The following is a 24,147-nucleotide window of genomic DNA, read 5'->3' as shown; positions in this document are numbered from 1 at the left end:
GGTGGTGATGTCACGAATGGATAATGTTGCGATGTTTTTGAAGGAGCTTGTGAACCCTCTCGCCCGGCCCCACCAAAGAAAAGATTGAGTTTTGATTGCCGAAGTCGCTTGCTGCCTGAGGCATTAGTAGAAACTCTCGGGTAGGTACGGAGCGCATGAGCTGATCTTGAAGCCCCACAAGCCTCATCTCAGCGACACGCAACCGAGCTGAATCTCATTCTTCAACAACAGATCATGTCTGCATCATTCTTCAGCCGAAGCCTCCGGAGGAAAACGGACAGTAAGACGGAAACTCCCTAAAAGATTCTCAGGCTATTGAACATCCACTCATCATGTCTCGCAACCCGTGAGCTGTTTAGCAGTGGCAAATCGACGTTGCCTGGTGTTGGCGCTACCGTAACCATGAAAAATATGGGAGTCGGACCACTAAGTGCAGCATCGAATGGGACTGTTCTCAAAAAGCCGATCCCTGCTATTTTCTTTTTGCAGATGAGCCAAGAAACTACAACCGAAAGCGAAGTGCGCACAGGGGAAAAACTCGATTGGTTTTGGATGGCTTGTTGGAGAGTCTTTGGTCTTATGAAGTTACGAACTCATCAGAAGTTGCCCAGTCGGGAGAAGGTTTACCAGTTAACCGAACGGTGGATCATGATAGCATCGGCTTAGCGCATTCATCCCCACGTTGGAGATCCTTGTTGGCTGGGGTAAACGTTTTGGCAGAAACATTCAGCTTCAGCCCCGACAAGTTGGGGTACCTTCATAGTATAAATCGTCTGGCTCCTCCGTAACTAGAGTTGCAAGGATTCGCCCAGTAATTCAAGCAACTGGAATATCTGACTCGCTCGTCATCATGTCTTCACAACCACGCATCAAGTTTGCCGTCATTGGCGTTGGATTGATTGGACCTCGACATGCCAAGACCGTCGTCGAGAGCAAAGAAGCCGAGCTGGTGGCTATTGTTGACCTGATGCCTGCTGGACAGACGCTGGCCCAAGAACTGGGCGTTGCCTACTTCAAGTCCGTGGCCGAGATGTTGCAATCCCCCAACAAGCCAGAAGCAGCCATCATTTGCACGCCCAATCACACTCATGTCCCGTTGTCCAGGGAGCTTTCCGATGGAGGTGTTCACATCTTGATCGAAAAGCCATTCTGCACCGATATATCAAGTGGCAAGGAGCTACTACAGCATCTGAAGCAATCCAGTGTCAAAGCTATTGTTGGACACCATCGACGATTCAACCCTTACATGGTGACTGCTAAACAGACTGTCTCCTCTGGATCTCTGGGAAGAATCATCGCTATCAACGGCATCTGGGCAACATATAAGCCCCTGAACTACTTTGACCCGCCAGCAGATTGGCGGAGACAACAAACCGGAGGCGTCGTTCTGATCAATCTCATCCACGAGGTAGATCTGCTTCATTATCTATTCGGCCCAATCACTCGTGTTCACGCCGAAAAGACAATCTCCCAACGTGGGTTTGAAGCAGAAGAGGGAGCCGTTCTCACGCTCCGCTTCAAGTCTGGTGCCGTGGGCAGCTTTCTCGTCTCTGACAATCTCCCATCGCCCTACAACTTCGAGGCCGGTACCGGAGAGAACCCTCTGATACCTAAATCCGGTCAGGATTTCTACCGCGTTTTCGGAACCGATGCGGTACTTAGCGTGCCAGACATGACGACCTGGTCCTATGCGGGAACTCAGAAGTCATGGAATCAGGAGATGGTTCAACAGAAAATCCCAGTACCCGAAGGAATTCCCTTTGAGCTGCAGTTGGATCACTTTGTCAAGGTCATTCGTGGCCAGGAGACACCGAGTTGCACCCCAGAGGCTGGACTCGCCGCACTTGTTGTCTGTCAGGCTATCAAGGAAGCTCTCGAGGAGAACAAGACTGTAGATATTGACTCGTTTGACTTTTGAGGAAGAATAGCATAATCTCGGGACACTAATTAGAAGAGGTAGAGATGATGAGTGTAGTTAGCCGTATCCTTTTCTAGGAGAATACTATCATTGTTCAAATTGATTCGGGAAATGGATGATTTCTGATATGCTGATCTGGTTTAAGCTCTTCTAATGCCTTAACTGCCGGCCTTTGTTGCGGCCGCCACCGGCACTTCCTTCACTTGAACCTGCGACTGCTTCTTTGTCTGGGAAACTGCAACGTCGTCTAGGTACAAATAATCTAGAACCTCGTTCGAGAACGTCTTCTTGAGGTCCGCAAGCGTCCAGCCATGCTTCTTTCCAATCTCCGTCATCAACCCCTTAAACTCTGCAATCTCACTCTTGTAGACTTCGTTGCGCAGCCTCTCAACCCAGGGCTTGCCGTTGACCTTGTACTGGTACCACTCCTTTGCCCAGTGCGGCCTGACAACAATTTGCTTGCCATCGTTGTCCTTGTAGATTGCCCACTTGTCCAGGACCTGCTGGGCATAGGGCTCCCAGATATCAGCAACGGCTCTGAGTGTAAGGATCTCGATTGCGCAAGTTCCGAGCTTATGGCCTCTCTGTGGTGCCATGGTGACTTCGCTTGAACCCATGATGCGCATCTCGAGAGGCATTCTCATGGGACAGGTGTCGGCGTTGGCGTAACAGGTTTTGATAGCATCCCACCATGCACGCCGGACATTGGTATAATCGCGTTGATCAGTTGTGCCCTTCTTTGCGTGGAGCTATTCCTATTAGTACAAGACTGACATCCGAACTATGCACCTAACTTACGGGAATCTCTACTTCGAGATCGCGCACTCGAATGTTCTGCACGCCTCGCTGGAAGTGAAGTGCATTGGGTAGCAGAGTCCTGATTGGTTTCTCGCCCGCTTTGCGTTCATCAAGGTTCTTCATCGCCAGCCATGCTACTTCTGTCAGCCGCATCATAGGCAGAGAGGTGAATCAACTTACACAAAAAGGTTGTCTGCATATGTGGCCTGGCTTGCAGCGCATCAATCTTTTGCAAGACATTCTGCCCCATGTTCATGATGACAGTTCCAAGAACTTGAATGAAAGTTTTGGCGGTGCTGGGGTAGTTGACAACATCCTTGGTGTTGTTATCTGTCTTCCAGGTATTCACCCACACCTGGCTTGAGTAGGGGAACCAGAACCATTCGGCGTAGAAGTCCTCGTTCGCACGACGCTCAAAGTTTTGCACGTCCGTCTGCTTTTGCTGCTCAGTGCGAGATTGGCGAAGGGGCTCGGGGATGTCCGAGTCCTTCATCTCAGGCGGAGGTGGAATAGCTTCGACGACATCAAGCTTCACTGGAAACATGACTGCTGTCGACATGGCGCCGCACTCGAACGTAATGTGAGTGACAACACCAAGTAAACCGAAGCAGCCGCTAGCCGCCTTAAGCAACTTAGCATCAGCCATGTTCACGGTCCGCACCTCGCCCTGAACGTCGACGTATTCGATGCATCGCACAAGATCACTCAACGTGGGATGCTTGATACCAGCACCGTGACTAGACAAGTCAGTAGCAAGCTTGAGTCTAGGAGGACATTACTTACCAAATGGTGGCATTACTGCCACCAAAGGTAATCTCCACCTCGATAATGTTCATGGGCAGGGTAACATTCCCTTCGTTGATACACCAACGTCGGAACTGCTCATTCGTAGTAGATGTACCAACACGAACGTACTTCTTCCCTCCACTGAGAGCTTGACCACCCACATAAGCCGCATCGACGATCTTGATGTGGTTGAGCTCGGTTTCCTTGGGTTGAAAAAGGCTCGAAGGCAGTGAAGTAAAGTTTGGCAGCACACCAGCGTTATGCTCGGTCAAGGTCGAGATGAGAACATCTCCGTTGTTCTTCTGTCCGAATTTTCCGTTCCGCCCAAAAACAGGGGCCCAGGAATGGCCTGCAAGTTATTAGCGGAAGCAACAGTTCAAGGGCTGTGATAGCTTACGGAAGCCCGATACTCGAACACCGCTGCCATTCTTGACTGCATCGCGAACAATGGTTTGAATCTCGGCGGTGTTCTCGGGATAGTAGGTGACTGCGGGAGTGTTCTTCACCGTCCGACCCCAGTTTTCAAACACCTGGTTTTCAACTTCACCCTGTTTTCGTCAGACTTTTGAGCTTGAGAGCTTGAAAAGCAGCTTCTCACCTTGATAAACTTTCTGCCAGGCGCCGCCTCCTTCTTTGCAGAGCTCAGGAACAAGTTTTGGACATGAAGACCCGACGCAGGGGGTGCTCCTGCGGGTGTGCCCTCCAATTCCGCGAGGAGAGCACCAGCATCTTTGGCTGAGATGTCTCCATCGACGAACTTGTCAAGAACTGTCCCCCTTTGCCCCGGAAGCTTAGACTTGACATCGTCGTAGACTTCGCTGTGTGTGGAATCTCGAAAGACCTGAAGGATTCGGCGGGCAAAGGCCTCCTTGGTCACTTCAGTATCATCATCATACCAGTCCACAATAAGCTTGTCCAGTCCAGGCAACTCCTTCTCGTCCAGCTCGCTCTTAGGGTCCTTGACGAGTTGACCGAGCTGCTGGATAGAATCCTGCAGGGTTGGGATGGGCCCTGGTGCCTCCACAGTTGCTGACATGATAGTCTGTGGTATATAGTACAGCTGCTAAACAATACGAGAAGACGAAAATGCGCCGGGTACGGGTAGTGGTGGAAGTCGAGATAGGATTTCAAGGTTTCAAGATTCTCCCGCTCTATAGTGGACGGGATAGCTTGAAGAGTCTCTCAACCTATTCCTATATTCTATTTCAATCATTTTATATACTTCAAGCATGTTTCATTCACCCACCAACCCATTGTGATTGATTTCGTCGATCGATAAGCAGGTATGCGCCCAAACTAGATCGAGACCATCGGCCGACTCGCAGATGGTCTAGGCCCTGCTCCGCCCAGCGTCAGCCAGCCACAAAATGCCCACGCTCGTCCAAGTCCGTCTGTTTCGGGAGCTGACTGTTACGAGGTGGTGAGAATTTAGAAAGTTTGACAATGCCACAATGCCGTTGGGTACGAGGTTATGGCCTAGGTATGTGAATCCGCATCACAACACACTGTCAGCCAGTTACTTCAATAGCGGCTTGTCAGCTCCGTGGCTCTAGTTGCCGCTTTTGCCACCTTCATGTTACGTGAAAGGGAGCCAAGTTGTTGGCCATCACATGCTTGTCCTCGGGAGGCCTCGAATTGCGAGAGTAAGACATGGCTCGCCACATCCTCACTATTGTCTTGAGGCGACGACACCACCTATTGGTTGACTCTCTTGTCACATTATGATGAAAGGTGCGGGGTAAAGAGCTGAAAAGCGCAAAGACCCCTAGCAAGCATGAGGCTTGAGGACCGCCTGTCACTTGTCAATCCAGACAGCTCACAATGCTGTAGGGTGGAGTGATGGTCAAAAAGTCAGCCATAAGGACAACATTTGAACACGTAGCTAGGAAACCCATTAGAAGCTAACTCGACTAGCGATTGTGCCAAGCCGCGAGAGAATGGCATAGTCTCCGACCAATGTTGCCTTATGGGCCGGGCCGTCGCGTTACGCTGCCTACTTACAGTATCTTGGCAAAACATCATCGTGTAGAAGAATGACATGATGCCAAGGCCGCGATTGGTATTCGATAACTTTTGCTATTTTTACAACTCTTTGGTCAACTACGTCTGTCGTAGCAGGCATTATTCTTATGTACTCTTCGTGGTGGGTGACCTATAATGTGCAAGACCTCCTTTCCCCCTGAAGCTCTCCTCTCATCACAACCTGCTAGAATGGCCGGGTACTAGTAGTTCCCATAGGTAAGGACCCGGTTCTAACATAGTTACTACTTCTATACACGCCACGTAGTTTTGCAGGCATTGTATTGCCCGCCTAGTCCCTCTTCTTTCCAATCCTGGGCAGGCAGAGCCACAAAGCCAGGAGCGTCGCCAGGAGCGCAAGAATGATTGGCTGGAGAACCTGGACACCCTTTGCCTGAGCAATGGCACCGACCGCAAAAGGCAGCACAGCCGCTCCGCTCCCACCAAAAGCTGCGGCAAACCCGATGGTGCTGACATGCAGATGCTTAGGCAACATCTTGGTGGTGGCGATGACGACAGCAGGGAAAAGAGGCCCAATGAAGAATCCCTGGAAGGCAACAGCAACGGCAGAGACATAAAACTGCGGTACCAGCCAGAAGACGAGCTCCAGGGCCATCGTGGCTGGTAGGTAAAGGGCAACGGCAATCTTGACGCCGAGCAATGGGGTCACAAATCCCAGGATGGCACGGCCAAGAGTGAGTCCCAGCCAAAAGCCGACAGATGTCATTCCGGCCGGGAACGCATCAGCGTTACGAACGCGGATCATGAACTGGACAACCCAGCCACCAAGGGACACCTCAACTCCAACATAGGCAAGCAGAAAGGCGGCGCAGAGCCAGGTGACGCGAGCGTAAGGCATCTGGAATAGTGCCTGCTTCATGCCTTCGTGGTTTTCGTTGCTTGCCTCCATTGTCCTGCGGTAGACTTCACCTCCGTTGGACCAGAAAGCCCATGTGCAGGTAGTGAGCTCAACGACGGCGAGACCGATCTACAGGAGTATTTAGCAATCTGCTTCATGAGTTCAAATCATGACAGAAGAATCTCACCATCACATAGTAAAAGTTATACCACGGCAGATTGGCCTTGGTAATCAAGCTGGTAGCAATGAGAGGGCTAATGGTGCCACCAATACCATAGAACGCGTGGAGAAAACCCAAGGTCTCGTTTGCCCTATCCAAGTTGCCAACCCAAGCATTCCAGGCAGCATCACTGATACCATTGCCAAAGCCAGCGACGGCGTAGGCCAAGACCAGCAGTGGGTAAGGAGGGTGGAGGCAAATGATGATATAGGCAATGATGTGACATATTCCACAAGTAACACCTATGCCCCGCTGGCCAATCTTTCTATGCAGCATGTTGTTTATGGCGGCTGCAAGGATATACCCGACAAACGGGGACAGGAAAATGAGGGAGACGACAATGTAGCTGAGATCATAGTATTTTTCCAACTGCAACGATTAGTCAGAGTCAAAAGATAGGAAAGGGTGCCATACGTATGGAATAAGAGCCTATGAAATGTGTTAGTGGATGAATAATCGATGAAGTTTACCGCGTCTTACACCGTAGGCAGCATCATTGGCACCAGAAGTCAGCATGCTCCAGAATGTGGCACCCGTCTTGAACACATTTGAGCGCGGATACCTCCAGCTCTCCACCACTTCGACTGGAGCGGTATGAGCAGCGATACTCTCAAGTCCATTGTCGTCAGAGCCGGTATTGGCGCCGTCATGCTGATTAGATCCAAGACGTCGTGGTTGTGTATCGAAGAAGCCACTGGACGACGACTTAGCCACCGTCGCAGGGAATGGGCTGACAGAGGTCAGCTCGACGGAGCCAATCACGGCAGTGGAAGCGCTGGCAGCCGTCATTGTGGAGCTGAAGCGGCTGAAAAGAAGATGCGTCTGACAGAAGACAAGGGATCCCTCGATCTAGGGCGGCAGATGACAGAGAAGCATTGTCAGTCTCTCGAGAAGAGAGACGAACTCTCCTTTTGAAGCTCTACACGAGGACAATCATGTGGATACTCGATCCTCGTTCTGTCACTTCTCGGAACGAGTTCCCCGCGCCAAGCCAGAAGTTTAGCCGAAACTTGAGATAGCCGTCCAGGAGTAGGGGCCAGGTAATTCCGTGATGAATAGCCATTTGGGGAAGCACGCGGCTAAGTCTCGGGTAGCAAGAATGGTCTCGTGACGTCACGGTTTCGTCTAGCACTGTGCCTCTGGTGGATGCTTTGTGGTCTCATTCTTGGGTCACTTTCTCCGGCGAGGCAGCTGTAGGTAAGCGGGATTGTAGGGATCGCCAGGTCCGTTGCCCACTCTTCAGCATCGGGCATGGCTGCTGTAGGATTAGGACACGCGTAGGGCCTGGGGCGGAGCAGCCCTATTAAGCATATTTTTCAACAAGTCTTGGCCCCAGAGTCCAATTGCCGCTCTGCCGGTGTCGCCCAGGACGCAGCTCTCGGTGGCTGGGGCCTCTGACCCCCTTGTTGGGGTTTGTCCTCCACCATGCACCACTCTCATCTGCCCCCCTTGACAGTCCAGACCGCGCTGGCGTCGGGCCATTGGGTCGTGGCTTTTGCATATCGCTCAGCTCCCTGGGTCAGAACCGTACCCCGAGGCCAATCAGTCACGGGCTACGCCCAGCCCTACAGCATCAAATGCAACCCGGCACCCTCTGTCGCCGCCGGTGCAGGGTGGCTTCTCGGGGGTCATATGTGCAAACGGCATAGTGCAAAGACGCGAATTCAACGAGGCTGAGATTGGCCATGGACCTTTAAACCCAAGCAATTCTTCTCTCCCACGTTCCATCCCTTCCATTCGGTCTTCACTCCACACACATCAGTTCCAGTCTGTCGCTTCCTGCTTCTCGCCGCCGCTGGCTGCCGTCCATCCGCTGTGGGGACCCTATCGGCTGCTCGGGCCTTCACCCCGTTCTGTCTCGTCTTCGCTTCGTCATGGAATTGAGGGAATACGATGGCCGCCGTTACGAGTACAGCGCGGCGCAATCTCCACCCACAGACTGGCAGCCCAGCAGTCCGTCCATCGCCAGGAAACCGGTAGGCGCAACGAGGCAGACGCCGCCCTTGGGATCTCCAGATTATGCCTCTCAATCCTTTTCGAACCGCGTCGCCCAGGGCCCTTATTTTCCTCGTCAGATTGACCCGAATGTCGATACAGCTTACTATGGCTCGCCCACGCCGTTGGGCATCTGGGAGCCCACCCAGCCAGCGCCCCAAGCTGGACCTGGTCAACAGCCACAGGAACAGCAACAACAACCACAGATGAGGCCACAGAATTACCGATACGACAGCGAAGCATCTCTTCTCAGCCCTTACCATTTTGAGGGTGTCCCAAGGCAAAGCCCGCCCGATGCTCCAGGTCCCCCGCACCCATCGCGTGGGAGGAGGTGCTTCAATTGGTGGTTGACGGAATGGAAGCCATCATGGAGCATGTATTTTCTCGTTTTTTGTGGCATCGCCTTTGCCATGGGACATCACTTTTTCTACAAGGGCCTCCACGGAAAAATCGCAAAAGACCAGCAAGGAATGTTTCGTTATGGAGCTGCTCTCGCCTTTCTCTCCAAGGCGTGCTTTCTGAATGCCGTGGTGCTTGCATTTCGACAGCGCGTCCTGATGATGATTCGTCGCAAAATGCTTTCCCTTGCGACACTCGACTCACTTTTTGCGGCTTCCGAGGACCTGACGGCCCTGCTCAACTGGGAGGCTTGGGTGAATGCCAAGTTTGCCATGGGTTTGACAATCTTCATCTGGATGTCGCCACTCATCGTCATCCTGGCGTCGTACACGCTGACGGTTATGCCCCAGAGGGTGCAAGAGACAACAAAGTGCCCTGAGATCCGGACACTCAACTTTTCGCACGAGCAGGTCCCCAACTGGTGGAGTCCGATCCGAGAAAAAGGGCTGATCGAGTTGTCTGTTTCTTTGTGGAACACGACCACTCCAGGACCAAACGTCGAGTTAGACCCTAACGGGTATGACTATTGGACAAAGGCCAGCCAGCAGTTCAGGTCAATCGCTCTCAAGACTGCATACACCCAGCAAGCAGTCATGCGGAAGGATGCGCCTATACAGATTTGCGGTCGAGGGTGGAATTGCAGCTATGTCATCGAGTTTGAGGCCCCTGGATACAGATGCCAGTCGCTGGCCTCTGGGGTGGGCGCCGCGGTGAAGAAGCTGGGGGATGCGGAATGCCCTTTTGACACGGACGATCTTTTACCACGAGGAAACTTTTCTTACATTGCCAACACCTACGAGGGGGACTACGGGAACCCACAAATCGATGGAGGGCCTGGGGGAAGACCCAAAGCGAGCATGAAGCGTCCATACCCCAAAAACCTAGGTGCTCTCCGGACGGAACCCGTCCTGTGGTTTGGCTTCGCCGATGTCCAAGACAGATCCAAGGTGCAGCCCGCGAACAGGACCGTCAAAGGTTGGAATTCTGCATACACACCCACCATCTTCGGATGCGAGCACTATGAGACCAAGTACACGGTGCAGGTCAACCATACCGGCGGTACCCAAACGCACAAGGTCAAGAAGCGCGAGTTTCTCCGAAAGGTGGTCGATACAACTTACGTGCCCGACAAGAAGGACCCGGACAGGAGGCTGAAGGATCGGATTGTGGCTGTCCCTGAGGAAAACTACATCATGCCGCAAAACGTCAGCATATATCGAGAAAAGATGGCATACCACGCGGTAGGTAGCCTGCTGCGTGAGCTCGTCAACGGGACCATCACGATGCCGTTCTACATCGTAGAGACCATGGCGATTGAGACGCGGCTGATCGACAGACTCAATTATCTACCCATCGCGAATTTCCAAGATGAGCTGCAGGACTTTTACGAGGAGATTCTCATGTCCTTCTTTTCGGATCCACAGTTCATTGTCGTGTCGTGGGCAAGCGATCCTTCGAAATGGTCAGGATCGGCCTTGGGCGGTAACAAAACCGACTATGACTGCATGCGATTCCAGCTCAGGAACTGCTATTTCTACAATTATGCACAGCTCTGGGCCGTTTACGCGATATCCATGGGCATCACTGTCGTGGCGGTTGCGTCGGGCGTGGCGGCGATGGAGGAGGACTCGTTGATGCGCAGTCTAAGCTTTTCGGCCATTCTCGCTGCGACCAGAGGAAGCAGCCTCGACAAGTTACGATGGGAAAAGGGAGCAGAGATTAAGAACAGCAAGATTGGGTTTGGCCTTGTATCAGGTCAAACAGGAGAGAGGGCATATTCCTTTGGAGTGGAAGGAGATGTGAGCCAGGAGAAGACGGCGAGGTCAACATCGCGGTCGCCGGCAATATCGGTCATGGACTGGGGAGATAGGGCAGCTCGGAGGGTGAGCTACGCCATGTTGAATAGGAGGGATCGAGAAGGATCTTGAGATGCATTAGCCTCCGTTTGATGGATGGCGCCTAGCTGTAAAATGATGGGAGAGATGAGGAGATTTACTCGGCCGCATAGCGTGCGTGCATTATCTAATCTAATCAATGAAGACACGATTACATACTTCACATTTAATTAATCATCAGTCTTGTTCCTGTTGAGGGGAAACCGTTTACCATCAAGGTTTGTTGAAGGAGACATTTGTTGCGTGCAAGCAAGATAGCGGGTTATCGCCAAGCTGCCAGGTGGAGCTACAGGCCTTGAGTTGACTAAGGTTCCCCGAGAGCTGCCTGCCTGCTGCTTCCAATGCTTGCGTGGCTTCAATTGTCACCGCCGAAGCGACCTCGAGCAAACCGCGACCGCTTTGCAGGCTTGTATCACCTGGAAAACAAGAAAAGGCGACAATGGTCGAGCTACACGCAGCGGCCGACCTCTCGGAGGCTGCGTTGGGCGGTCCAATTCGCATCGAGGGCTCCCACTTTGTCGACGCCCACGGCCGCATCCTCTCGCTGCGCGGCCTCAACGTGTCTGGAGCCAGCAAGTTGCCCACCGAGCCCAATGGCCTGTCTCACCTCACCGAGCGCTTCTACGAGCATCGCACCGTCACCTTTGTCGGCAGGCCGTTTCCCCTGGAGGAAGCCCCGCTGCACTTTCGCCGCCTGCGCGAATGGGGGTGTCCGCTTGTGCGACTGCTCGTCACCTGGGAGTCGCTCGGACACGCCGGACCAGATCCAGAGATTGACCTTGACCTCGAGTACATTGGTTATTTGCGACAGCTCATCGAGTTGATGCCACAGTATGGCATCAAGTGTTTCGTTTGCGCCCACCAGGATGTTTGGAGCCGATTCAGCGGGGGCAGCGGAGCGCCAGGCTGGACCTTTGAGACTGTCGGTCTTGACATTGAGGCATTCACCGACACAGGCATTGCCTACGTCCACGGCCAGGACGAAAAGAAGAGGGCCAGCGAACCCCCCAACCCCAAAGAGCCAGGCGGTCCTTTCTTATGGCCCTCGGGTTACCAGAAGCTCGCTGCTTCCACCATGGCCACCCTCTTCTGGGCGGGTGACGCTCTGGCCCCTAACCTCAAGTGCCGACGCACCGTCGCTGGAGGGGACGACCCAAGCAACCAGGTCCCGGTCCAGACCTTCCTGCAGGATGCATTCATCGAGGCCTTTGGAAGACTCGCAGACGAGGTGGGCGACTTGGAGGCTTGCATTGGCTTTGAGCCTATGAACGAGCCTCACCGCGGCCTCATTAACCTGCACCACTTCCACTTCTGGAACTACGACACCGACCTGCACATTGGACACTGCCCGTCGCTTGCCCAATCGCTCGCTCTCGGAAGCGGATATGCCCAAAAGGTCGATTACTACGTCAAATCCTGGCCTTGGCCGACCCGTGTCTCCCACAAATCTCTCGTCGATCCCAGGGGTCGCTCAGCGTGGCTCACTCTCGATAATGGAGAGCCTGTTGGTCACGGACGTGGATTGGGACAGTGTGTATGGCGCGCACATGGGGTATGGGAATGGGATGAGAAAAAGAAGATGGCCAAGGTGCTCGACGACGATTACTTTGAAGTCGACCATCGCCTTGGTCGCGAGGGCACTCCGATTGAGTGGTATCGCGATTGCTACGCGCCTTTCCTCGAGAAATTCTCCAAGCGAATGTCACGCAAGAATCTCGGACAGTTCAGCTTTGTCGAGCCAATCCCCAACGAGTTTATGCCTCCGTGGCCTACGCAAGAGATCGCGCCCAATTGGCGCCAGCAAAAGTACGCCGAGGACACTGTCCTAACGACACCGCGCCCGACCAACTTCGTATATGCACCTCACTTTTACGATCTCAACGTCCTGTTCAACAAGTACCACTCGTGGATGAGCGTCAACGTCCAGGGCCTCTCGAGGGGCATGTTTGTCCTCAAGGCCATGTATTTCGGCCCCAAGGGCCTGCGCAAGAACTACAGGAAGCAGATTGGCAACGTCATCAAGTACGGCAGAGACTCGCTTGGCAAGGTGCCAATGCTAATCGGTGAGATTGGTATTTCCTATGACATCAACGGGGGAGAGGCATTCCGAACCGGGTGCTACGATAAGCAGCGAGACCTAATGAACGGTCTCATCTCTGCCATGGAGGATAATGGCATTGGATATACACTATGGAACTACAACCCCCACAACCGCGTCGAGTACGGAGATGGATGGAACAAGGAGGACTTCTCTGTTATGAACAGTGATGAAATTGTCGAGGGAGGCCCCATCCGTTCCGACTACCGCAACTATCTCCACGAGGACGACGAACTCTTTGCTGGAGGCCGAGTCCTCGATGCCATTATCCGACCTTATGCAGTAAAGACTGCAGGAACCCCAGTGTCCTCTGATTGGGACCACCACTCCCTGCGGTTCGAATACAGATGGACAAGCAAAGGCAACGAGAAGCAGCCTCTGGGCGAAAAGTCTCGTCTCACGGAAATCTTCATCCCGAGGTACCACTACGCCACGCACGAGCTGCGCATCCACGCCACCAACGCTGAATGGACGCTGGACCGTGAGCGCCAGACTCTCTATGTGCGTCACCCGCCGCACAGTGGCGAGGACCAGCAACACGCCGTCGTTGTGGAAATTGAGAACCCGCTCAAGCATAGACTGGCGAGGATCCAGAGACGACGGGAGGTGTTCCCTCCTTCGTTCCCTCTCAGCTTAGTTCCTCCTACCGCCGAGACTTGGTTCGAAGATTTTGACTGGAGCCGGTTCATGATATTCGTGCTGGCTATCCTTGGCTTGGTTTCTGCTTACGTGGTCATGATTGTTCAAGGAGAAAAGAAGTGATGGGGTTAGTTGCGGGAGATTTGTATTTGAGCTGCGCTTGGAGAAATCGTACCCAGTTGTTGCAATTTTGCGTACTAGAAGTTTTTCTTCAGAGATAGGTATACTTGGTCTTTTGAGCTACTAGATCTAGACACGTCAATAGATGATTAGAATCAACACGGGGGAGGCTGCAGTTCACTGTTGGCCAAAAGGTGTACTCCTAGGCGGTTAGATGGGTAGTTAGTGAGCGAAATTGAAGTATTGAAGTAATAAATGCGTTGTTCGAAAACCTGCTTGCTCGTAACCACCCGACCTGACTAGAACTTGAAATGGGCGTAGATATTGTTTCAAAATCCAGAATGACAAGGCTTGTCAGCCTTGACACTCCCATCCCCATGTGCATTCAACTAGGCTAGGCCAACCAACTGCAAGGAGAGATCCCCATAGCTTCTTTTCATTTTCCTCGTCGAAAGCCCATGGAGCGTGGCCTGGTTCCGCTGTGACAGAACCGGGCTTGGCAGGCTCAGAGGGAGCTAGATTTTCTAGATACCAGCCGCCTCTACCCTCGAGCTCCCTCGCGGTAGCTGCATACACAGACACGGCGGCTCCTTGGGGAATGCTTCTCTCCTCCCTGAGTGTAGCCTGATTCTCAAATGCAGCCTTGACTACCTCGCTGGGCATGGGTCTTCTGGCTTAGTTATCTCATCGAGGGCCGGGCTTTAACTATAGCAAAGAACATATTATTAACACATGATAGCTTTATACCCCAATGCTAATATAGTAGCCTTTTTTAGTCTTTCTGCTGCCTATAGTAGAAGACTTATATTTTGCTGCATCATAAAAGGTTATTCTACCTCTCAAAGGGTATTTAACTGCTCTAACCTCCGCACGGGAAACGAGAGAGGATTATTCCTTTCTGTCTTATAAACATTTCTGCGATTCTTGGGCTATAGACATTGCTAACAGGCGGGCTGCTATTCCCGGAACGGGAGATGATGAACTGAGCCTGACATACTATGTGGGCGTTGCCAAATTTGTTGTGCGAACGCTGGAGTCATCAGACAAATGGCCAGAGATCAGCATCCTCTTCGGGTGAGACATAACTTTCAACCAGCTCCTAGTTATTACTGAGAGGATCCGAGGTACTACACCGTCCTGCTCAAGATTTGATCTACTAACAAGAGAAATGCTACAGGTTGTAAGTTCGATGTCAAATACGATAGCCTAGAGGCTCTTGAGAAGAACGAAGCGACCCTTCTGCAGGTTAAGTATGGAGGCGGCGGTGGTGCCTCTGAAGACGAGGCGAAACAGATGGTATCTCTGTTCGGCAGAATGACAATTTCGGGGAGTTTCCGCCTCCCTTACGAGAACCGCATCAATGATAGGTTCCCTGGGTTACGCCCGATGACGGCCGAGTAACTCTCGACTATGGCTTGAGCTGGAAAGTAGGGGCTCCATGGGAAGGCAGCTCAATTCACAACAGCGGGATCTCGGCTCCAGAAACAGAAATAAATCTTGGTACGCTCGGGTTTCTTCTCCGAGTTCAATGGTATTCTTTTATTCTACCTCGGTAGTTCATAAATCAAGTCATAACCGCTAAAAATGCACAAATGTTTCTACTCAGCATCCAGGGGGCACCTGGGGGCGTTGTTGTTCACCTGGATGCCTCCTCGCTTCTTCTCCTTACTGTCGTGGAACGGCAGAGCCCAGCCACCCTCGGTCTCGGGCGTCGATAGCCAGAGACGAAGGAGATGTCTTCTGGGAGCGGGAGGAGCAAAGTCTACAACGTGTTAGAACCTGACAATAAAACTTGGGAGTGGTCATCTTACCCCTGTATGCGGTTCGGGCGTGTAGAAGGTGAGTGTTGCTCACGAACTGAATGTCACCAACCTCGAGGACCATGTGCAGAGCTAGCCTCTGGCAAGTCTCCTCCAGGATTGTGATGGCACGCTTCTGCTCCTCGCTCAGAGCAGGGATAAGACCCTTGTCGGAGAAGCGCGAGAGGGATCGCACAAAGTAAGGATCCCACTTGCAGTACACACGGCCCTTTCCACCATTCTCAATATAGAAGATGGGCTGACGCAGCCACTCCTCCTGACCCTCAGAAGTCTCACCCTTGCGGTCAAAGTACCACACAGGCTTGGTGAGAAGCTCAGCTACGTCGGGGTGCTCCCGCTGAAGAGTGTTCCACACGTTGTGGATGCTGACAATGTCGCTCTCGCCGCCCTCCTGGGCACGGTGCACGCAGAGAAGACCAACAATATCGGAGTCGTCTGCGTGGAAGAACTGACGAGCTGCAGTGCGGTAGATACGCACCTTGTCGATCTGGGTAGCATCATCACCGACGTCCTTGACGTGGCCGAGCACATGGCCCAAGCCGTTCTGCGACACAAAGTAGCCAATGTAGGTTCCAAGACCCATGTAGGCGACGGCGTTCTTGTGAGGTCCCCATACAGCAGCGGGGAAACGCTTGAAGAGAATGAAACCCTTTCCATCGAGGAGGTCTTCCCGCAGCGTCTCGAGAACCTTGCCGAGCTTGGGGAGGGGAAAGTTGGACTGATGATGTTAGTGGCTTTCGAAGAGACCACAACAGCAGAGTTGTCATACCTTGGAGATACCGGTGAGGGGAGTGCCGCTGGCAATGAACCTATCGGCGGTATCGCTAAGCTCCTGGATTTCCTCATCGGTGAAGGGGTGCGTCCATCGCTCGGGATGGTTCTCATAGTCCTCCTTCTTCCAGAGCGTAGGGCCAGAGACCTCCTTGGGGAACTCTGAGTAGGGCTTCAGGATATCATAGAGAGGAGGATGCTGGCCCGAAGTCCGGATGCCATCGGGAAAGATTGACCGCGGAGCATCGGCATTCTTGACCTGGGGGAGGGGAGCCTGAGAGGCGTCGTCGATAAGAGCACCGGGAGCCATTGCAACTGAGACAAGATGATGTAGATGAAGAGTACAGCGAGTATCTGCAGTCAATTGAGTTTCCGGCAGTTGCACCTGCAAGATCCCTTTATACCTCCAGGTCGGCATCCGTTGTCGGCCCCGCACCCCAAGTATTACGCCTTCGCCGGGGTGAGAGGTTGGTTGATCTACGGATTGCGTGCTCGGCGGTCGATATCACGGAGTGGCACTCAACCACCACCACTCACAACCCCCGCGACCAATGAAACAAGCCAATTCGCCATGACGTTATCCGCGACAAGCACATTAGGCAATCTGACAACCGGTGCATAACGGCGCCAATTGCGCGTTCCTGGTGCCCTCGTGCGCCGCAGTCGACTCTCGCAGCCGATTGATAAGCTCTGGGGGCTTGCTCCATGTGGAATCTGCTCATCATGGCGTCATTTGCATGCTGGAGACTGCCGAAAAGTGTTTCGAGACCGCCGGGCCGTGAGTCTTGGATGAGGGTTACGACCTCGGCTACGGCCATGTTACCCTGTAATTTGGGCCAAGATCGCCTCTGGGCATTCGACAAGAGTCTTGGTAGTGTCAATTGACTTTATACAAGTCCACTATAGTCAATTTAGCCTATGATAGTCGGTGCCGCACTCTTGGGACCGAATCTCGGGGGTTTTATGTAAAACCCCCGCTCCTCGATAACGACTACGAAGACGACTACTAAAACCGTCCCTGACCCAGGCCAGTGGATAGGCCAATGATGCAAACCAATCTATCCTTAATTAATATATGCCTTTTATAATCCATGGGACATATTTTTGTCAATTGGCGAGACGGACTAAGCTAACTGTCGCTTAAAGCGTAGCCGTGCACAATCGTCGCGCTCACTTCGATGCGTGTCAGAATATCCTGAGTCAGGTGAAGCACTTGACCATCTGGAACCACTGGTTGAAGAAAACTTAATGGGCCATGTTTAGTTGATCCCGAAGCTCCCGGGGTATTTTAAAGAGTATAAATCATCCAAGACAATGTTATTGCGTTCAGCTTTCTAGCCTCCGCCGAGTATCGCTTATTGATTCCATACCTACCATTCCTACCCTCCTCATTCAATTTCCAATCCATTTGCCTCAACCAGACAGAGAAGATGAAGGCGTTTCAGTATGAGAACTCCCAAGAGGGCCTGGAACTTCGAGACATTCCCAAACCTGAAGCCGGAAACGGACATGTCCAGCTCCAAGTCAAGGCCGCAGGCATGTGCCACTCCGACTGCCACATCGTATCCGGCTCGAGCGACGCCTGGCTCACCAAGAAGCCAATCACTCTCGGGCACGAAGTCGCCGGTATCATCACCGAGATCGGACCCGGAGTCACTGGCTTCAGCTTGGGAGACAGAGTTGCAGTGTCCCAGGTGTGCCACCCAGTCGAAGAGCGCGACTGGTCGCTAGGCATTGGTCTAGGCTTCGACGGTGGCTATGCCCAGTATGCTGTGGCACCCGCACGACGTCTCATGCACATTCCAGAAGGCGTTACCTTTGCCCAGGCTGCCGTGGCTACTGACGCGCTGGCCACTTCGTATCACGCTGTGGTGGCAGAGGCTGGAGCAAAGCCTGGCATGACTATCGGCGTGGTCGGTCTCGGCGGCTTGGGAATGTCGGGTCTCGCATTCGGAGCTCTTCAAAGAGCCGTGATGTATGGCTTCGACATTGATAAAGACAAATTTGAGGAGGCGAAACGTCTTGGTGCTAGTGGATGCTTCGAGAGCTTGGATCTGGCTAGCGACGTGGCTCTCGATGCCATCATTGACTTCGCCGGGACTGGACACACGACTCAAAGTGCCCTGAGGGCGGTCAAGGAAGGAGGAAAAGTAGTTCTGGTTGGATTAGCTGCCAGGACGACAGTAGTATCAACTGAGCTGATGGTCTTGCGTACGGTGACACTTGTCGGCTCCCTGGGAGCGAGTGTTGACGATCTGGCTCAAGTGTTGAAGCTCCTGAAAGAAGGGTTGATAGATCCGATGTTGGTGGAGGTACCGTTCTCTGAAATACCCGCCAGCATCAACGCTTTGGCTAAAGGAGGAGTCAAGGGAAGGTGCTGGGCAGATCCAAGCAAAGTGGTGGAATAACTATAGTAAGAGAGTTGATAGTTTGCTCTTGTACAATTCAGCTTCACTGGTTTTTATTCTTGCAGATGTAGACCATGTGGTGACTTCATTGTCGACAGTTGAAGGATGTGGAACACAATAAGTCACTATGCCAATGGCAAAGGTAGAAGATACCTTCCAACATGTACCGAAGCGATTTGGTCTTCTGGCTCAGTTATCCCATCAAGGGCCGGGCTTCAACTATAATAAAGAACACATTATCAACACATCATAGCATCATATCCCAATGCTAACACAGTGGAGGGCAACTCTCATGATAGGGGACAAGAAGAAATTGCGCCACACGGGCACTGTAGCCTCCCTCTATGTCATATTACAAGTGTAGAGTGAATCATTGTCCTTCAGTGCCAACCATGGCCATGCACCAGCCCCGGGAACTTGACAAGCGGAGCTGATCAGACACAACAACCCCTGCACAAAATTAATGGTAGCAGCCTTAAGAACTTGCTGCTATGTGCCCGAGGTTCTGGCCCGTACGCTTGGAGGATTAGTCCTAGCCTGACAGGATGGTTTCCGCAGCCTTCTCGCTCAACATGTAGGTGGCAAGGATTGGGAAGGCTCCGGGCGCTCTGGGGAATGCACTGGCATCGACAACACGCAGGCCAGAAACACCACGGACACGGAACTTGGAGTCCAAAACAGCATCCTTGTCGCTGTTTGAACCGATAGAGCATGTACCGGTGACATGGTGACCGAAAGTGTTCTGCCGTATGAAGTCTTCGTCGTTAGTAGCATCCGAGCAACTACCATTAGCCAAGACCACGCCAGAGCAAGGAGGCCAGGTGATGTTGACGGGAGCAACGGGCGCCGTGACGCGGCTGAAGGCACGGCGGCCCCAAGCGACAAACTCCTTCAACGCCGCCAGGTCCTCGCCCGTGCCTTCGCTGGAGAAGTGGCGGAAATTGATTTCTGGCAGGGCTGTTGGATCGCTGGACAAGAGCTTGAGATAGCCCGCGCGGTTCTTGCCATGCATGTGGACGCCGTGAATGCCCCAGGTGTTGTGGGGGTCCAGCCACGACTGGCCCGGAGTAGCAGGCCACATACCGCGGAAGCCAAAGGGGCCGGAGAAGATGGCGACGTCGCGCTCCCCTGTTGTGGTGTAGTTTGTCTTGATGAACGTGACGTCCGAGTTGAGGCCGGGTTCAGTGTATGGACCGGTTCCCTGGAGGAAGAGGGTGTAGCAAGGATCGTTAGGAGCCCCCCATGTGCAACGAGACCGAGGGAATCCAGGGGCGGCATCGAAGTCAATGTTTTGTCCCGCTTCTCCGATGACTCCTATCTCGTTGTGATCCTGCATGTTGCGACCCACGCCAGGGAGATCGACCACGACCGGGATTTTGAGTGCCTTGAGGTCCGCTGCAGGTCCAACACCGCTAAGCAAGAGAAGCTGAGGCGTACTGAAAGAACCGCCGCTGAGGATTACTTCACGTGTCGCGTAGACTTGACGGACGGTTGCATTGTTAGACGAGCTGTAGCGGAGATCGCCTTGGTAGATGCTCTTGCCTTCCAAGTACTCGATACCGATAGCCCGGGGTATCGATCCCGCTTTGGGCTTGTTGAAAAGAACCTTGGTAGCGTACGAGTTAAGTCTCAGGTCGAGGCGGTACTTTCTCTTGCCTTTCTTGTCGACAGTTCGGATAGTGTCAAGCACCCGCTCCCTTGCACTATAACGGCCCCAAGTGGAATTGGCGTGGAAGGACAGGCCGGAAAGGCCGGTCTTGTGATCTCTATCGGGGCTCAGCTGGTTGGGATCAGTTCCCAGAAGCTTTGACAGGTCCTTGGGGTTCTGATCCGCCTCAGAAGCCATAGCCCCGAAGATCTCAGTTGCCTGGGGCGAAGAGAGAAAGACGCTTCCATTCCCCATGTTTGTTTCGAGGTAGCCATCGAAGCCGTGTCCTGGTGTTCCCCGGGGAAGGTAGTGGTTGCGCTCTAATTTCACAAACAAGCTCCTCATGTGATGAGGGCTGTGGCACTTTGGCATTAGCAGCAACGTAGGTAGAAAGCGGATTTCACACTACTTACTTCCAGGAAGCGTCACCAGTAAGCTTCTCAATGTATTCCCAGTCGCTGTCGCTTGGGAGCACAGTGAGGCCGGCGTTGACAATCGACGAGCCCCCGAGAGTAGCGCCACGGGGATACTGGACGCCGACCATATCGGCACCTGAGGGGGCAGTAGACCCGGGACCAACCCACAAGTCCCCGTTGGGAAGTCTCCAGACAAGATGCTGGTACTGCTTCGTGAGCTCGTCGTCGTCGTAATGGCGAACCCAGAATGACCAGCTGAGATTTTCGGCTATCCCGATGGCCCGACCCCATGCGAGGACCTGAGAGTTGGGGTCAGCGCTCTCGTCATCCCCGGCTTCAAGAAGTAGGGTCTTGAAACCGGCTCGGGCTAGGTTGCTGGCGAGGGGGCCGCCCCCGGGGCCGCTGCCAACCACGATATAGTCGTAGGTGTCAGCGGCGGATGGGGGTGCCTTGATCGCCAACACGGTGCTTGCGGCAGCCATGATGCTCCCAAGGCGGAAGGCAACCATCTTGGCAGATGAGAAGCGCATGGTGAAATTCAACAATACCGAATTTTGAGTGTCAGAAGATTCTCGAAGAAGGGAGTGATGGTGAATGAATCGCAGTTCTCAGGGCCAGAGGGAGCTCGGGAGGAGGACTATTTAAGCTGGGAATATGTATATGACTTGGACCTTTATTACATGGTCACATCGCCTTGTATAGTTTAGTTTCTCACGAAAATGACAGATGCTTCGGCGTTCCAAGCCGCCCTCGTGTTGTGCTTTCACGGAACCACGGAGCTTGCAAAGTCCTCCCTCCTAGCCACGGCCACGGGAAAGTAGCAAACTCCGAGAAGCGATGTCTACCGCATGTTTCGGAGCAGTCACTCTTAAACTCCGAAAAGAGCAGGAAAGGTATCTAGTGTCTCTATTAATCAGTAGGAACGTTGCAATGTTAAAAATGCCGATGCCTCGATTGTGAGTCTGAGCATTGCATTAACGCCGCTTGCAGTCCCTGCCATCCCCGATAACCACTACACCCGATGGAGCTAGCCATCCGGTTCTCTTGGTGGGTGGAGAAGGCTTGAACTCAGACTTGAGGCCGTTCGTACAGTGAGAATTCCCCACGCGGTCCTCCAGTCAGCCAGCTTCCGCTTTCTACCAGACTAACAGGACAAGGAAAGCTATACGTAGTTTCGTCTGATTTCTTGGAAGAGAGTAACTCCGGTCTTGTCGCAGAAAGAGCTCCAGGACCGCCCTACAAAACGGTCATCATCGCCATTTACTTGACTGCTCGCACCGGCTACTCTCACATCACATTAATCACATTAATCACACAATCAAGCCATCAAACCATATTGCCATCTTCCCAATTGCAGTCATGTCTTCGCCCTACAAACACGTCCTTCTCGTCGGCGCTACCTCCGGAATCGGTGCAGCACTGGCTGACAAGTTCATCCTCGAGGGCGCCAAAGTCATCGCTGTCGGCCGTCGTCAGGACCGACTTGACGCTTTCGTCCAGAAGCACGGCTCCGACAAGGCGAGCGGTGTAAAGTACGATATCACAGACAGGGCTGGCCTCGATACCTTTGTAGAGAAGTAAGCAGCCTCCCCTCTCCTCCCCTTCCAAAGTCCAGAATCTGTTGCAGGTAGTGCGGCGTTTCCCTAACCGAACCTCTCTTGAAAGGATTGTCAGCACATACCCGGACCTCGATTGCGTCTTCCTGAACTCGGGCATTCAAAGCCAGATCCGTCTGTCGAGGCCGGAGGAAGTTGACCTCGATGCCTTCCACGACGAGATCAGCACCAACTTCAACAGGGTTGTAGATCTCTCGGTCAAGTTCCTCCCGCACCTCAAGAAGAAGTCGGTCCCGAACGCGCTCATCATCACGGGAACTCTGCTTGCCCAGATCCCCGCCGTGACCATGCCGGCATACTCTGCGTCAAAGGCCGCATTGACAGCTTATGTTACCTGCCTACGCCGCCAGAACGCGGAATCCAGCACAAAGATCATTGAACTGTGGCCCCCCGTCGTCCAGAGTAGGTGGTACCTTCGGGCTTTTGTGATATGGTGCACTGACATGTTCCCCAGCCGAGCTTCATGACTACATGGGCGCCGAAAAGGGCCGGGCCATGGGAATGCCCGTGGCGGTGTTCGTTGAAAAGACGTGGCCGCAGATTGACTCAGGAACTGATCATATCATCGTCGGTGCCATTGGATCAGAAGAATCATTCCTGGGCGCCGTCCAGCAGCGCCGGGAACAGTTTGAGGCCTTGGCTGGCCACCTGCTCACTCACTTCGAGCTGTGATAAAGGGGTTACTATAGTCTGTAGACATGTAGTAGTAACTACAACTCAATCATAGTTCGACTCTATTTTGTCGCCCTAAGCGGTAATGACATAGCTGCCGACCAATTTCGAAAGCTTGTGGATGGAACCATTGCTTGACTGGGACAAGGTTATAGCGATGTTAGTGTGGTGCCAGAAGGACGGAATGGAGGCCAAAGGCATTGAAACTCGGTAGAGGTTATTCGTGGTGAATGACTGTAGGCGCTCTGTACGACAAACAGGCACCCAGACCCACCGGCGGAAAGGTGAAACTTTCCACTAAGCTAATCGGGCTAGCCTTCCGGAGTTGTCACCTTATTTACCTACTCCCTAGGAGACTATGGCAAGAAAGGGACCCTTGGCCTTAACGGAATGGGCCGGTCTTAACTCCGGATGGCTTTCCTTTTCTGTCAACTTTATAGTGGCCTATCCTCCAATTCAACCCATCACTTATCAGCGATTCAATTCACTTCGGCCATCTCCATCTTTTGTCAGAGGCTCTTTGTTTCACCAGGCACAAGCCGCGCCAAAAAGAAAGGAACCGAGCTAGACACCCATGGTCAACAAAGGTCGGCCTTCAAAGGACTGTCTTCCTTGTAGGAAGCGGAAGCTCCGGGTATGAAGTGGCCTACCCTTGGCCTCCCACATCCAAGTGGAACATTCATCACTTGTCCGAAGTTCGCTGATGGAGAAATTACAGTGCGACTTGAAGCTTGAAAGCTGTGGTCAATGTCAGAGAGCCAAAATCTTGTGCCGAGGATACCGGAATCCCCAGGACTTGGTCTTCCGCGACGAGACGGATGCAGCCAAGCGCAAGGTATTGGCCCGCTTGGGACATTATCCTGCTGAAGCGTCTGGTTTTCCCTTGCCAATGTGGGACCTGAACTTGGACATGGAGACACGCTGTCGAGAAATCTTCTTCTCGCAGTATGTCACAGGACTTTCACGGAGTTGTACCTCTCTCGTCCCCCTCTGTAACCAGGCTCCAGCCATCGGGCACCTCGCGTGCTGTGTCGGCGCAGCCAGCCTGGC

The 24,147-nt window shown here is 53.0% G+C and overlaps 9 protein-coding genes across 9 annotated transcripts; 5 read left to right on the top strand and 4 right to left on the bottom strand.

Moving 5' to 3' along the window:
- Nucleotides 1-850: 850 nt before the first annotated feature.
- On the top strand, nt 851-1,918 carry LRP88_01109 (Gfo/Idh/MocA family protein; the record flags this gene model as incomplete). Its single annotated transcript, XM_083237807.1, has 1 exon — nt 851-1,918. One exon carries the CDS (start codon nt 851-853, stop codon nt 1,916-1,918), a length of 1,068 nt encoding a protein of 355 aa, XP_083106312.1.
- Nucleotides 1,919-2,076: 158 nt separating this feature from the next.
- LRP88_01108 (uncharacterized protein) lies at nt 2,077-4,538 on the bottom strand (the record flags this gene model as incomplete). The annotated part of the gene is made up of 6 exons (XM_083237806.1): nt 2,077-2,667; nt 2,717-2,814; nt 2,897-3,453; nt 3,632-3,851; nt 3,900-4,050; nt 4,101-4,538. 6 exons carry the CDS (start codon nt 4,536-4,538, stop codon nt 2,077-2,079), a joined length of 2,055 nt encoding a protein of 684 aa, XP_083106311.1.
- A 1,275-nt stretch (nt 4,539-5,813) lies between these two features.
- Nucleotides 5,814-7,389, bottom strand: LRP88_01107 (major facilitator superfamily domain-containing protein; the record flags this gene model as incomplete). The annotated part of the gene is made up of 3 exons (XM_083237805.1): nt 5,814-6,509; nt 6,568-6,969; nt 7,081-7,389. The coding sequence occupies 3 exons, from the start codon at nt 7,387-7,389 to the stop codon at nt 5,814-5,816; spliced, it is 1,407 nt and encodes a 468-aa protein (XP_083106310.1).
- A 1,085-nt stretch (nt 7,390-8,474) lies between these two features.
- On the top strand, nt 8,475-10,922 carry LRP88_01106 (uncharacterized protein; the record flags this gene model as incomplete). The annotated part of the gene is made up of 1 exon (XM_083237804.1): nt 8,475-10,922. One exon carries the CDS (start codon nt 8,475-8,477, stop codon nt 10,920-10,922), a length of 2,448 nt encoding a protein of 815 aa, XP_083106309.1.
- A 406-nt stretch (nt 10,923-11,328) lies between these two features.
- LRP88_01105 (glycoside hydrolase superfamily) lies at nt 11,329-13,749 on the top strand (the record flags this gene model as incomplete). The annotated part of the gene is made up of 1 exon (XM_083237803.1): nt 11,329-13,749. One exon carries the CDS (start codon nt 11,329-11,331, stop codon nt 13,747-13,749), a length of 2,421 nt encoding a protein of 806 aa, XP_083106308.1.
- Nucleotides 13,750-15,344: 1,595 nt separating this feature from the next.
- LRP88_01104 (TauD/TfdA family dioxygenase) lies at nt 15,345-16,647 on the bottom strand (the record flags this gene model as incomplete). The annotated part of the gene is made up of 3 exons (XM_083237802.1): nt 15,345-15,508; nt 15,558-16,284; nt 16,336-16,647. 3 exons carry the CDS (start codon nt 16,645-16,647, stop codon nt 15,345-15,347), a joined length of 1,203 nt encoding a protein of 400 aa, XP_083106307.1.
- Nucleotides 16,648-17,767: 1,120 nt separating this feature from the next.
- LRP88_01103 (chaperonin 10-like protein) lies at nt 17,768-18,745 on the top strand (the record flags this gene model as incomplete). The annotated part of the gene is made up of 1 exon (XM_083237801.1): nt 17,768-18,745. The coding sequence occupies one exon, from the start codon at nt 17,768-17,770 to the stop codon at nt 18,743-18,745; it is 978 nt and encodes a 325-aa protein (XP_083106306.1).
- A 532-nt stretch (nt 18,746-19,277) lies between these two features.
- Nucleotides 19,278-21,339, bottom strand: LRP88_01102 (GMC family oxidoreductase; the record flags this gene model as incomplete). Its single annotated transcript, XM_083237800.1, has 2 exons — nt 19,278-20,748; nt 20,807-21,339. 2 exons carry the CDS (start codon nt 21,337-21,339, stop codon nt 19,278-19,280), a joined length of 2,004 nt encoding a protein of 667 aa, XP_083106305.1.
- Nucleotides 21,340-22,168: 829 nt separating this feature from the next.
- LRP88_01101 (uncharacterized protein) lies at nt 22,169-23,097 on the top strand (the record flags this gene model as incomplete). Its single annotated transcript, XM_083237799.1, has 3 exons — nt 22,169-22,386; nt 22,475-22,827; nt 22,880-23,097. The coding sequence occupies 3 exons, from the start codon at nt 22,169-22,171 to the stop codon at nt 23,095-23,097; spliced, it is 789 nt and encodes a 262-aa protein (XP_083106304.1).
- Nucleotides 23,098-24,147: the final 1,050 nt, after the last annotated feature.

This window comes from Fusarium phalaenopsidis, assembly GCF_050370095.1.
Source record: "Fusarium phalaenopsidis strain FUZ10S chromosome Unknown contig_32278, whole genome shotgun sequence".
Taxonomy (NCBI): Eukaryota; Fungi; Ascomycota; class Sordariomycetes; order Hypocreales; family Nectriaceae; genus Fusarium; species Fusarium phalaenopsidis.
Note: the sequence above shows the minus strand (reverse complement) of the source record. Positions and strands in the feature narration are given on the sequence as shown.